At 38.0% G+C, this 14728-nt stretch overlaps 1 protein-coding gene across 2 annotated transcripts in view; it reads left to right on the top strand.

Annotated features, from left to right (window-relative positions):
- The window catches only part of ADAMTSL1 (ADAMTS like 1), a 488758-nt gene that overhangs the window by 218751 nt on the left and 255279 nt on the right, over positions 1-14728 (top strand). Inside the window, exons 10-12 of one of the 2 annotated variants that reach the window (XM_004600171.2) lie at positions 5285-5335; positions 10434-10638; positions 11975-12122. In XM_004600171.2, coding sequence (XP_004600228.2) covers positions 5285-5335; positions 10434-10638; positions 11975-12122 — 404 coding nt within the window. The remainder of the gene's footprint in view (positions 1-5284; positions 5336-10433; positions 10639-11974; positions 12123-14728) is intronic. The other variant, XM_055147244.1, reaches the window with a different exon arrangement.

Here is a 14728-nt window from a genome sequence, read left to right as displayed (position 1 = left end):
CAAAGATATTTTAGGATATTGCTACAAAAAGGCCCAAATTTGATCAGAGTGTCATTAGTTAGCAGATCCTACACTGAAAGAACTGAAACTGTAGGAAACATGGTGAAAAGAGATAGTAAAGATGTCCCATAGTAAGTAGCCTGATGGGAGGGTGGCAATGCCTTCAGCTGTAATAGTGATCACAGAACAGGAACCAGTTTACAGTGGAAGATAATGAATTGCCTGATGCACTAAGCTTGTCCTGTGTCAGGAAGCCTGTCCAGCTGTCAGGAAGTTGGAAATGGAGCTTGGCAGCTCAGAAGTGACAGGATGTCATGAGAGAGTCCATGGGAAGGAGTGCTGAAACCATGAAGGGGGCTCCTAATTTTCATTTCATCATAAAATGATCCCAGTAACCTATGACTTAGATACCAATAGGGCTAGTTATGCTAGGATTTTTCGTGGAGAGAGAAATTTATCAAAATTTGTAAATTCCACAACTAAGGTATATGATGCTTAATATGGCTTGGTTTTAAAGTTAGATATAATGCTCTGAAGAGTGTCTGAGAAGATTCAAAGACAAAGTCTCAATAATCTTTAAATAGCACATAATTTTTCAGCTAGTGGACTAATTTTACTATTTTATATCTCATATTTCTAAATATTTCTGAGGTTTCAATTTTTCCTGAAATTTTCCCAATTACTATAAGAGAAGTAAAAGGGAATAAACTTGGAAAACAGAACAACAGAGAAAGAAAGAAACAAAAGGATGCAAACATCAGAAATTAACAATGGATTTTGGTCATTCTCTAATATACTTGTTTGGGCACATAGACCTTACGATAATGGCATGATGGGTGATTACACAAACATACTAACTTTCTATTATATATAAATAGATTATATTGTGTACTTTATTTTATATCTACTTATTTTCAAGTGACATTACATTTGAGTATTTTCCATATTTAAAAAGACTAAAAGCTTTTGCACTTCAGAATATTTCATTGCATGTCCCTTTCATAACACGAAGCATTCTCCTGCTATTGGGTAGTTCAGTCAAGCCTGTGCTTGGAGAGGATGAGGTAGAGGTAGGACACATGTCTTCTACCTGTACCACATCAGTCCAGAATGATCACTTTCTTTTCTTCACCTTCTCCCCCACCCGCCCCCTGAGATCTCAGGCTTTTGCAGAGTTTTGAAAAGTGCATGAATGGTCAGAAGAGTTTAGACACTGGAGAATGGACAATGTCACAACAAATTAGCTTGCACATATCCTTCTTTTGTGATTGCTTTAAAAATCATTTTGTCTCTTTTACTAATTGCCTCCTTCTCTCATATGTCATATTTTATATTCATTTAAATATACATCTGAATATGATGTGCGCACGCACGCGCACACACACAACACACACACACACAGATCTAGGAAGGACTTCTTAAAGTCCCTGTGTGGCATTTCTTTTTCAAAATTCTTTGACATGGACACTTTGTCTGAGAGGTAGAGGTGAGGGTGGGGGGCGAGTATCTTAAATGTAAGCAACAGGAAGTTAAGTTCAGACAAGATTGCCTGCCTTTCTACAACAGTGTGGTGAAAGACTAGGGCCATGGCATGAACCCCAGGAGAGAGCAGAGCCCAAGCACACGAGTACACATTAACAGGACTTGACAGAGCACCATTGTTTTGATCTTTCTGTTTTCACAGGTGCCATAGAGTCATTTTATGAGTCTTCACCATGACCCATGCCATAGAAAGATAAATATAGCTATAGTTTTGCTAAATTCAGGTTTAAAGCTCTTTATTCAAACAAAAACATAATTTCTAAGTCAGACCATAGAGAAGTCCAACATCTTGAATTCTGTACATTTCCCCTTCCCCCTGCCCTTTTCTTTTCCAGATTGTTTCTTTGATATTGCTGCCTCCATTTAAATATCATCAGCTGATAAATCAATTAGCAGATATCTGCAACATTTCATTGTATAATGAAAATGAGAAAGCATAGCTATAAATTTTTTCAGGAGTGAAGGCCATGATATGCTTTTCTGCATTTAGAAATTGATGATGACATAAGCAAAGATACTAGGCCTAGGTAAAATGTAGCTTCAAAGCCAATTTTTATTTATTTCTTAATTACTATTAGATATGTGTAGGATTACATAGCCTCAGTAGTTTAGGTTTATTGGGTTACTCCCATTCCAGTGCTCCCATTCCTCTTTGCTTATTTGTAGCTTCTTTCTTAGTGTTCTGTTTACTTGCAAATTTTGTTTTTCTCTTCTCCTTGAGTCCTTTGCATAGTTTATTCAGAGCAAGTCCTTTTTGTATGGACACAGGGAGACTTAACAAATGTTATGCTTTTGTAACCTGGGAGTCATTTGACTCTACATGATATTTTCCTCCAGGGCATCTGTTCTCTTGACCTAAGCCTCAGCTGCCCTTACTTCCTAGCATCCCCAAAGCAGGGTCCCTAAGTGGGAGGAGACGGACCCAGGGCAAGTGGTGAGTTGTGTGCTACCCTGGCATCGAGATGGGCCTGGCCAAAGTGGCTAATGCTTAACTATAAGTTAAGAGCTTGATCATGGACAAATGCTGTCATGATCCAAACAGTGATAACTAGATTTGGACCCTGCTAGGGTGAGGAATGATTAATCTGGCCTAAATGCTGTGGTCTGAGCCTGTGGCAAGATGTTGCCAGGAGAGCTGCCCTGCAAACCTCAATGTATCTCTTGCTATGTCCATGCAAAAATAACTAGTATTAAGATGTTAATAAGTGTTTGGACTAAGGAAAAGAAAAAAACCTTAAGAGGTATTTTGCCTACTGGCAGTCAGGAAGGGCTTTAAAACACCCCTAGATTATGTTCCCTTTAAACCTGACAGCCCTCAGGAAGGGCTTTATTATGTTGATTTTGCTACCTGGCTGGGTGTAACCTAGGGGCTAGGGTGAGAGAGGAAAAAGGGAGGAGAGAGATGGAAAGAGGGGGCAGTTGATCCAGAGAGAAAATGGAGCTGGGAGTGTGGGAGATGAGAAAGATGGAAGATTGAATAAACGGTAACTAATCAGCAACCAGCTTGGTCCTCGTTCTTCCTTCACCTTTCCTTGACCACTGGCCGTCCTGATCCAGTCCATACACAGTGGTTCCAGAGCACCGAACAAGGGCGGTGAGACAGAGCTGACCGGAGAGCCTGCGAGTGCACTCGCCCCTCGGCGAGCTTTAGTTTTTTACAGATATGTGCGTATATCCAAAGCTATTAGAACTTATAAAGATTGGAACTCTTTAAAATACAGTTCTTTTAGAAAGGGATTTTTTCAGGGGCTGGAGTGAGAGCATAGCGGGTAGGGTGTGTGCCTTGCACGCAGCCGACCCGGGTTCGAATCCCAGCATCCTATATGGTCCCCTGAGTACCGCCAGGGGTAATTCCTGAGTGCAAAACCCTGTGTAACCTTTCTGGGTGAGACCCCCCAAAAAAATAGAAAGAGATTTTCAATTAATAGATAAAAGAAATGGTAGAAATAGTTCTGGAGTGTAACCAAAGGTGAAATTTGCCTTTCTAATTCAACTGCTTGTCTGTCAAAAATAAAGTTTTTTAAAAAGTGTCTATAGAACAAAAAAGAAAATGAATATTAATATTTATTGAATTTTTGTATCTGTTAGATCTATCAATCTTAACATACTAAAAGGCACAATAAAATATGAGCATTGTTACACATGCATATATAAAAATTAGTCATACAAATTAGTAAAAGAAATTTGTACCAACAAATATGGAAAATTTAGCCATGTAAAATAAATGGTTTTCCCAGAGACAGGAATCCATTTTCACAGTTTTGCTTTCCATTTTCTTTTAAACAAACTTAATTCTGACATGTATTCTTCCTCACATTTATTCCTTCAGGAACTATGCTTCTTTTGTTCTTTTGTCACTTCTTATTTATCATGATCACTTGCCAGTATTATATTTTTAGTCTTTCTGATCCCCAATACACTTAACTTATACTATTCAAAAGCTTAGTTGTGATAGCCATACAAGGGGAACATATTATAACAATTGAATATGGATTGATATAATATATGGAATAAAAATAAAAGTATTTAAATACAAGTATAAAACAACCATATGCATGCATATAAAAATTTTGCATATATAAATCCAGCTATCTTGGGGATTATATTGAATGCATGAGTTGCTTCAGTACTCAAAGTAGAAACTCCCATCATTTGTCATTTGCAAAATAATGTCTTCTGCTCATTCCCTGTCCCTGGGTGCCACCAACTGATTGAGTTTTCTCTGTCTCCCACTCTTTGGTGAAAGGTCTGTTGCATTGTCCCTTTTATCTGAGATTCATGAGTCATAAATCTTCCACAAGCAGTGGACTCAGCAAGAAGAAAAATCTTGCCCATTAGACTTTTGAATTAAAATCAGTCAGGTGGGTTAGTGCAGTATCTGTGGGTCTTAAAGATCTTTGGGAACTTCCACATCAACTGTAATGTCATTCCTTAAGGATTCATTAGCCACACAGCCTCTAACATAATTTTTTGTGGCTCCTTTAGTCTCTAGCTCCAAATCTGACTTGTTCCCCCAAATACCAGGTAATCACAAACCTACCAAAAACAGTCATCAGCATATTCTCAGTTAGCACTATATCACATTTTCAGACCACAAAACATCTTTTGTTTATTTTCTCATTTAAACTACTCTACATTCAACTTTCTTTTGTTGATAGTTGCCTGTGATATTTATTATTTTCCCTTTCCTTTATAAAATAATCAAATGGCTTCTTTCCATATATTACTAAAATCTTTAGGTCTGCCAAGAAACCAAATCTATTTGCTCATACACATTACATAGTATTTGTCAATTCTCAGGTACATACTCATGTTTAAAGAGCTCCCTCTTTCATCAGAAGTGAGACAGTAACCATAATTGCTTGGCGAGCATCTGGAAGTAACATTAACAATGATAATAATAATAATGACCTCATACTATATATAATTTAGGGGATTGGAGAACATTTACAAGCTTATTGTGTCATAGTTAATGATGAGGTGCCAAGATTTCTTGCCACCACTCTTTCAGTGGTATTTCCTGCTTGGATCAGAGAATTAATGGTACCCTTTTCAAAGAACTTGCCCCATCCTACAGTATAAAGAATAGCATTAAGATTTTAATGGTTTTAATATTGTTTTTCAGAGACAAATTATTAATGTTGTTTTGCATTTGTATAAAGATTGTATAATGTAATCATTTAGTGTTTATTTTATTGTGTGTACCTTCTACTCAGAGGGTTGGCATTATTGTTCCTAACAGTGACGGATACAAGCAGATCATGCCTTATGACCTCTACCATCCCCTTCCTCGGTACGTAAATCAATCATCCTGATGCTAGAATTAGTAAGTCAGTCTTCTGCTTCTTATAGATATCTGAATCTAGATATATATTTTGTGTTTTTTCTGTAAGAGTAAAATGATAGATACCATATTTTGTCATTCATTCTGAGCTCTTTTGAATAATATGGGCATGCTCAGAATGTGAGTTTGTCATTCAAATGCCATTTTAAGATAGGGTCATATTACATTGGAGTGGACACAGAAATCCACTCTGATTAGATACAGTGTATAGGTTTATGTTATGTCTTTGTCTCAGTCCCTTTGTCCTTTTCTGTGTTTCCTCTGCAATAAACCCTAGCCGTTAAAACTCTGTTCCTAACTGTTAAACAAACACTGCCTGAAGTATTATCACAGTACCACAACTGTGAAATACCAGATGCAGTACTACTCTGAATAGTGGCTTTACATCTCCCTTTTATCTAAAGAAATAATTAAGTATGAAAAGACAGGGTTTTGTTTTTCATATCCTTTTTGTTCCGAATATTTTTAAAGAAAAAATTTCCATGCCTTACGTCGTTTTATGAAAGTATAAGACTCTCTTAAGACTAGAGAAAATAATGAGGTGATTCTGGACTATAAACCAAATAAATTCTCTTTATTAACATATCTAGAAGAAAATTGGAGAAGATGTAAACTTTTAGCTACTAATCCTATTACCTGACGTATTTGAAACACTCTCTAGTTGGTAAAATCTAGAATTAGCTTGGAAGAAACCATTCTGCTGAGACCTGTGCTATATTCTCTTTGCTCATTTGACCTTCAAGGAGTCAGCCACAATTTAAAAAAGAAACCTGGGTTTAAGTCAGATGGAAGTAGTTGAAAAAATATATGATAGTTTGCTCAATATAAAACTCACCTAAAACGGCCCACTAATCACCTTATTCTGAAGTGTAAAATAAAGCAACACTTGATTAAGAATATCCAAATACTTAATAAATTGCAATCAAATAGAAGCCAGGAAGGACATCTATTCCAGCTCTCTGGTGATGCTTCATTTCCTCAACTGTTTCCCCAGTAATCATACTCATCTGTAATATACATACACAAACATGTATTTACACAAAAGTTCTACTAATGTATATGTATTCCACATATTTATAAAATACATCTATGCCTGTGCAAGTTGCCACTTAACCTTGACTTCAACTTTTCCAGAAATTGGCAGGATCTCACTTCCATTATCCCAATGGTAGCATGGAGAGAAGGGAATCTGACATGTGCTCTCTTGGTTGTTTGAAATTTTTAAAAAGGTTTTTAACTAAAAGAAATGCTCTTTTAGTCAGCTCCCTCCTACTCTCCTCTGGCAATATTAATAAAGATAATACATAATTTTGAAATGCTGCTGACATATTATGTGTTGGTTTGATCTGAACCCAAACTTCATAATCAATCTTCACCTAGAAAAAAAAATTGAATAAAAATATTCTCAGGCTGGAGCAATAGTACAGCGGGTGGGGTGTTTGCCTTGCACCCGGGCAACTCAGGTTCAATCCCCGGCTTGGTCCCCCATGCACCGCCAGGAGTAATTCCTGAGTGCAGAGCAGGAATAACCTGTGAGCATCACTGGGTGTGACCCAAAAAGCATAAATAAATAAATAAATAAATATTAATTTAACGAAGGCAAGATTTTATTTGATTTTGATTCAGTACCTGTGAAATAAATATTCAAGAGGCACATGAATCTGTTTGCATGAAAGTGGTACAAAGACAAAGTTGGGTGTCAGGATGAGCAACATCAAGTTTATGTTTTATCAAGTAGAAGCATTCCTAAATTTCCCACATGCCTATGAGTACCCTTATTTATATTTCTCTGAATCAACTAATTACAATTTGATTATTTTTTCCTTATGCATTTCTTTTTCTCCCCTTGTCTAGAGCCTATTATTCTCAATGGTAGATTGAGATGAGCCTGTTGATGTGTGTTTATAATTGTCTGTGAATACAGTGGCTTCTCCATGCATTCTAAGAGGAAAATAAAGTTAGAGTAAATTTCTGATACCTTTTAGTGATAGGATCTATAATTAAATATTCTGCTTTGTTAATAAGTCTCAGCAAATTGAAGCTATTTTACAAATACATTTTCATATGCACAGTTAAGACTCAAAAAGTGATTTTCAGATAGCAACTACCCACTGACCAAAGCAGAAGCTTTATTTACTTAAATTATTCAAATGTTTCTAAGACCCATAAATATACACATAAAACAATGAATTTTGAGCTGTTCTTTTTTCCTTTCAGTCTTTGTATCACATATCAGAATATTGGAATGTCACCTGTAATTCAAGGTTAACAACTTTTCCAATCACTCTTGATTGTTTTAATTAAAATAAGCACGTGCTGTTTAAAAAAGTAAAAGTAAAAAATGCTAAACTATTATTTTTTCAAGATAAGAATTTTAGTTTTGTCTCTTCCCTCCTCTTACCTAGTCCCTGTTTTTAAAGATCTAAAGTTCTTTTCTATGTCAGCTATTGTTATACTTCTTTTAAAGCAGACATTTTAAAAAAATTCTATACAGTGATATTATTATTCAAAGATTCATGATATTTTTAAACTCATAGATCCATAGTTATATTCTGTAGACATGCTACAAATTCTCAGGATAACATTAGCTTCATTTTTCTTTCTGTGATCAATGACCTAGAAAAGGAAACTTTTACTGTCTCTGAAAAAGATATATTACACTGTGGGTCTTGTCCAAGTGCTGTGACAGAAATGAATCACTCTTTGGGAGGGTCAAGTTTAGAGACTTTAAAGTACCAATTAGAGGGGCCGGAGCAATAGCACAGTGGGTAGGGCGTTTGCCTTGCACGCAGCCGACCCGGGTTCGATCCCCGGCATCCCATATGGTCCCCCAAGCACTGCCAGGAGTAATTCCTGAGTGCAGAGCCAGGAGTTACCCCTGAGCATCGCTGGGTGTGACCCAAAAAGCAAAAAAAAAAAAAAAAGTACCAATTAGAAAATGTGCTCTTTCTATTGCATCTTAGTTTTCCAAGAAATCAAATATATATTCAAATCATATTCCCACTCTGCTGTCAAACTAAATCCAATATGAATATGTGCATATATAATCAGCCCTATTTTGGTCTAAATCAGAGCTATCATGCACCCCCAGAAGGAAGATCTTTGAAGGCTTATTTGGAGACATGAAAATTAGTCTTATTCTTTTGGGAAAGAAACTCTGCAGATCTGCTTTATTCTCTTAAAGAGAATCAGGGAAAAAAATTGGTTAAGATGGGTAGAGCAATAGTACAACAGGTAGGGGTTTGCCTTGCATAGAGCCAACTCATGTTTGATCCGTGACATCCCATATGGTTCCCTGAGTCTACCAAGAGTGACACCTTAATGCAGAACCAGGAGTAAACCCTTGGCACCAGCAAGTGTGACCCAAAACACTGCCCAGATTGGTAAAGAACTACATGAAGGGCCTCAGTATCCCTATAATAATATTTACTTAGGTATATTTTGGGGAAAAATGCATAGAAAAATTTTGTATTTGGCTGAATGTTTCAGCATTAAAAGTACAGGTAATAGCTGTTGCCTAGACTTGCGCATACAGAGAATATGTAGAGAAGTCTGTAACTGGAAAGCATACTTGACTAGAGCTCATGTAGAGGATAAATTAGGCTCACAATATACATTAAAAACCTATTTATGTATTATGTATCCATTCTATGTATCACTGTCACTGTCATCCCGTTGCTCATCGATTTGTTCGAGCGGGCACCAGTAACATCTCTCATTGAGAAACTTATTGTTACTGTTTTTGGCATATCCAATACGCACGGGTAGCTTGCCAGGCTCTGCCGTGCGGGCTCGATACTCTCAGTAGATTGCAGGGCTCTCCAAGAGGAGCGGAGGAATCAAACACAGGTTGGCCGCATGAAAGGCAAAAGCCCAACCGCTGTGCTATCACTCCAGCCCATTTTATGTGTAATATATTTAAATGTAATCATTCAAGTGGATCAACTTGATGACATTTTGCTTTTCTCTCTAATTAAGATAATTTATCTCATAACCCTAAGTATTGTTTCTTAGTAATCTTTCATAACTGGCATAATATCTTTAAGAAAGATAAACTAATGTCCCTAGGTTTGTTTTTAATTTTTCCATATTTTCTAAATCTACACCTGGGGTGGCAAGTGGGGAGACAAAAATACCTCTATCTAGTCCCAAATGATTCAGAACTGTGTGATTGCTCTGAAAAATCAGTGGAATTATGTTAACTATTATTGCAAGTATTGTTTTCTTCCTTATTTAAATTCACTCTAGATTCCTATGCCATCAGCTTTCCTACCAAAACCATGTCTCTTCACACTTCCAGTTCTTTATTGAGGGAATGCCAGGTGCAGGATCCCTCAGCCTCCAAGGAACAAAGAGATACTGCTGCTCTTGACATGCGCTTGCTTAAGCTTGATGATGGCACATTTGAACTTCAGACCTGTGCTACATTCACATAGTTCACGGCTGAGGATAGCAGAGGCAAAGGAGAGTGAAAGCTTGGTTTACCTTGAGTTTCCATGAGCATCTCATGTGACCATATCCAGAAGCTAAATAATGAAATATTACATTAAAAAAATAATAAAAGAATCAGTGCAGGTGCAAGCTATTAGAGTGAACTGCTATCCAGTTTTAGTCTTAATAGAGAGATGTAATGGGATTTAATAAAAACCGATACCTATGTATATATCACATTAAATGTAAAAATATCTTAAGTATGTTTATAAAATATCATGCATACACTCAGAAAGAGAACACATCATCAAACTGGGAAGGACTCAACGACGCCCTTTTGAGTATGATCAGGACAGCACGGCTCTTTCTGTAGAGAGCTCTCTGAGCATTAGTTTCTTACATTCATGCAGAACTTCCCAGGAGACAGAGTCTGGTTGCCTGCGTGAGGTGTCTGCTCTTCTCAGATCTTGAGCCTGGGGTGACTTTTGGTTCTCTGGCTCATGGCCTCTCAAAATGCGATGGCCCTGGTAGGCCCGGGACCAGGGTAGTAAATAAGGCCACTACAGAGGTTTGGCAATGTGCGTGTCTGCCCTGATGACTCCCCTTGCTTCTGTAGGTGGGAGGCCACCCCGTGGACCGCGTGCTCCTCCTCGTGTGGGGGGGGCATCCAGAGCCGGGCAGTTTCCTGTGTGGAGGAGGACATCCAGGGGCATGTCACCTCAGTGGAAGAGTGGAAATGCATGTACACCCCTAAGATGCCCACCGTGCGGCCCTGCAACATTTTTGACTGCCCTAAATGGCTGGCACAGGAGTGGTCTCCGGTAACTGTGCCCTTCTTTCTTTATTCACTAGGAGAGTAAGTCCACTCTTGCCCCTCCTCATTATGAGCCCCCCACTCCCCTATGCAGCTCCTCTCACCTCTTGAACTTTCTAGACCCCTACAAACTTAGCTCCCAGCATAGCCAGGTCCCAAGCCCAGAATTCAGTGAGTTGCTGTGGAGAGCAATGTGGGTAAAGACAGAACCCCAGAGGAGTTCCTCAAGCAGCAAATGCTTCCCTAGTGGAACTGTGAGCCAGAAACTGATCCACAATCCAAGATAGCTGCACTGATGAGAGAGCTCAGGAGGCCCACGATTTTGGTTTATTTTATTTTTAAAAAATTATATCCTGTTGATATACAAAAAGACTCTGGTTGGATCAAAATAAAAGCTTTGCATTTTATTCATCAAAAAAAATAAAAGCACATGAAAAAATAGAACGGAGATAAATTAAGAGTTCTACATGTAGGAAAGCTGCTGTGGTGGCTTAAACAGACCATTGTTTCAGGTTTCCTACTTGCTACTGCAGAGAAGGTTAAGAAAGGCACATCTGAACTTTGAACTGAAGTTGACTGGGGCCACCTGCCACAGAGATGGTTAAAAACCTCTTCACTTAATCATGTGGTTTTGTGGCAGCACACCAGAGCTGATGTTTCTCTCCTGTTAAAGTTGCTCCTAAGCAAACAGAATTATGTATAGGTGCTGTTATTTACATCTGGCCATTCAACCCATTTAAACATTTTTTTCACATCAATATAATCGATTATCTCAGCCGCACTGCCAAATGAATGAGCTATGATAACGCTTTCTTTAAAAGGTGATGTGGATTCTATTCTCGCACCCATGTGGTCCCCTGAGGACCGCTGGGAGCAACTCCTGAGCTCAGAACCAGGAGTAGCCCATGAACAATGCCAGATGTGGCCCCCAAACCAAAAAGAACATATGTAATGTCAATGTGAAAGTTAGCATTTCCTGTAGTTTTCATAGTTGACCTAACCATCAGTAGCAAGATGTCAAAATCAGACTGCAGTGATGTGATCAAAAGTGAACACACACTCTAGTTATTTTTCCCCTCTTTGCAGCTTGATGTGAGACCACACAAAGTGAATACTAAGGATGGCTCACAAGTCTGTCCAATGCTAAGAAATTGAAAGTGATTTCGTGTTCAGTCAGCTTCGCCCCAAATTGCCAAATAGAACAAAACCCCTATGACTGGTAAGAAGCATGTCCCTCCACAAGGAGTCCTGGTGTCAAGCAGTCCTTAAAAATGTCTTGGGTTGGTGTCAGGAAGCAAACAAGGCCTTGCCTGTGAGTCCTCTCTCTTGCATTCTCCTTCTAGTGCACAGTGACCTGTGGCCAGGGTCTCAGATACCGTGTGGTTCTCTGCGTTGACCATCGAGGAATGCACACGGGAGGCTGTAGCTCAAAAACAAAGCCACACATCAAAGAGGAATGCATCATACCTACACCATGTTATAAACCCAAAGGTAAGCTCAAAGGACATACTTTTACCAGTCTCTTCATTGTTAGTTGTATTCATGTGCTGTTTCTAATGCCTTGAAATAATTCTCAGTATCCCAAGTATTCCCAGTCACCATTTTGCTTATAACTTAGACTGTCCTAAATGGACTTAAATTTTTAGTAAATGTCTTTCAGATAGTTTTGCTTGCAAATTGTTCTTAAGCTCTACACCTGTTTTCTATAACTCTCTGCTGGGTCATAAAGTTGTTTGTGGACTGTTGCAGAAACATATCAGACATATCTGTTTGAAAGAAGATATTTTAGAATAGATGTGTGATTTATGATCCACATTTATTCCTGTGAAAAATCAGAGTCATTTTAAATGAAAACATAAAATATATGAGGATGTCTCATATTTTCAACTGATGAAGCATGATGTTCTTTTTTTTGTTTAATATTAATATGAAAATAGGTTTTGGAACCATAATTCAAATTTTTTTAAATTACAACAAATCAGAATTTAATAGATTCTGTTAAGGGCACACTTATTGGTGTTTAAGGGGTACTCCCAGTTCTGTGCTTGGAGGTTGCTCCCAGAAGTGCTTGGAGATCCATGTATACAATGATAGTGATTGAACCAGGGTTTGCAACATGCAAGGCAGGTACCTTAATGCCTGTTCTACCTTTATGGCTCAAATACTGAGAATAATTTATGGAAACAAATTGGAGGGTGAGGGGAAACTTTCCAAAAGCACTCAAGGAACCCCAGGCACCGTTCCTGATGATACTCAGCCTGGCAGTGAAGGCTTGAGAGTTTAGTGCTTAGCCTGGTAGTACTGGAGTCTTCCAGGTCTCCACCCAGTGCTTCTGGGGTGAGGGTGACATAAGATGCCTGGTCTAGAACGTGCACGGTGTGCACTCAAAGCCTTTGAGATCTCTCTCTGTGCTGAGAAAACTAATTTTTGAGCAGTACTATATAGTGAGGAAGATTTATTATTCTGGCTTTTAATATCAATCTGACTTTTTCCCTGACATTATTATATGCTGTATTAATGAAACAAAATTCTAGGATCGGAAACCTTTCAGAGAAGAACTCAGAAATAAATTATATTAAGTGCCCTCCTATTTTAAACATTAAATATGACTCTCATTTATTTCTTTAAACCATTAAATTTTTCTGAAAATTAGCCTCAATGTAATTCTTCCTCAAGCTATAGGTTGCCCTTAGTAGGAGTGGATAACATCATGAAATCTAAATAAATGTTATAAAATTAAAACACACAGACTAAAAAAAGAGCCAAAGCCATATTAGAATATTGACTGATTTGAACAAAAACCTCTCTCTTTAATCTTTAGTTTCATCATCTGTAATCTGTGGTTAATAACCCCATTTCAGAAGCCGTGTAATTATTAAATGAGAACTCATCCAAATGGGTGATTAACTTAGACTGGCATATAATATATTTCAACAAAAGTTATTTCAGGAGATTCTCAAGCAGGGACCAGGAAGCCCAGAGTTCTCTCCCAACAGTTCTTACCGAGTGAACCAACAGGTCAATGCAGGAACCTGAGGATGCAGTGTTGCTTCGACTCTTGATCACCCTTGTGGCATCCAGGGGCCTCTACGGCTGCACTCAGGGATTCTTTTTTTTCTTTTTGGGTCACACTTGGTGATGCACAGGGGTTACTCCTAGATTTTCACTCAGGAATTACTCCTGGCGGTGCTCAGGGGACCATATGGGATGCTGGGAATCGAACTTTGGTTGGCCGCGTGCAAGGTAAATGCCCTACCCATGGAGATCAGCTGCATGTAAAATATGTGCCTTAAGTCCAGCTTTATACTCCAGCCCCAATTTCAACTCATCATTAGCATCCTCAAATATGGAAGTGACAGTGGTACATGTGATAGGATTTGTGTGTTCAAATAGACAGTATAATACTGTAAGTCTACTTGTGTCCCATGTTGAGTGCTTCATTCTGAAATAAGGGTAAACAAAGATGGCATTATTGACTGCATTGTTTAGTTGGGAGAGTTTCAGGAGTTACACATGGTGTATGTATAGGTAGTTACATGTAGGTAGTAGTACCATGTAACTCTATTTAAAATGTTGGCAAGTCCTTTTGGTTTCAGAAGTTGTGTATTTCTCATTTACTTTGCTTTCTAATTATAAACAATTGTAGTGCATGGAGTATGAGAAGTAAGTTCCCTAACTTAAAATAGACAGTAATTTATTGTGTCTTCGGAGAAAGAATAAGCCACTTCATAGAAGGAAAGGCAATTTGTGGTTAACCTTCAGGAATAAAATCTGGATTTTCACAACTATGTAGTGAGTCTGGCTCTAAACATCATTAAAATGCCATATAATTCTATATGGTATGAATATATAGACATATTTCTTTCATCTTTATAATTATATGCTAAAATGGTGATAGAGCTTCACTAGCTAATTCTATAAAGGCAAATATGACTATAAATGACCCTAATAAAGATGTCAAAATAGGAATCTTGGCAATTACTTCTGTAGGAACAGTTATAACCTCTCTCTTTTCCATAATTTTTTTCTCTAGGAAGTAGTTAGGAAGTTTGTTCTGAATAATTTGCCCAAAGCTAGAAAATAGGTACAAGTCAATT

The sequence above is a fragment of the Sorex araneus genome, chromosome 1 (assembly GCF_027595985.1).
Source record: "Sorex araneus isolate mSorAra2 chromosome 1, mSorAra2.pri, whole genome shotgun sequence".
Classification (NCBI taxonomy): domain Eukaryota; kingdom Metazoa; phylum Chordata; class Mammalia; order Eulipotyphla; family Soricidae; genus Sorex; species Sorex araneus.
This window is presented reverse-complemented; position numbering and strand designations above follow the sequence as displayed.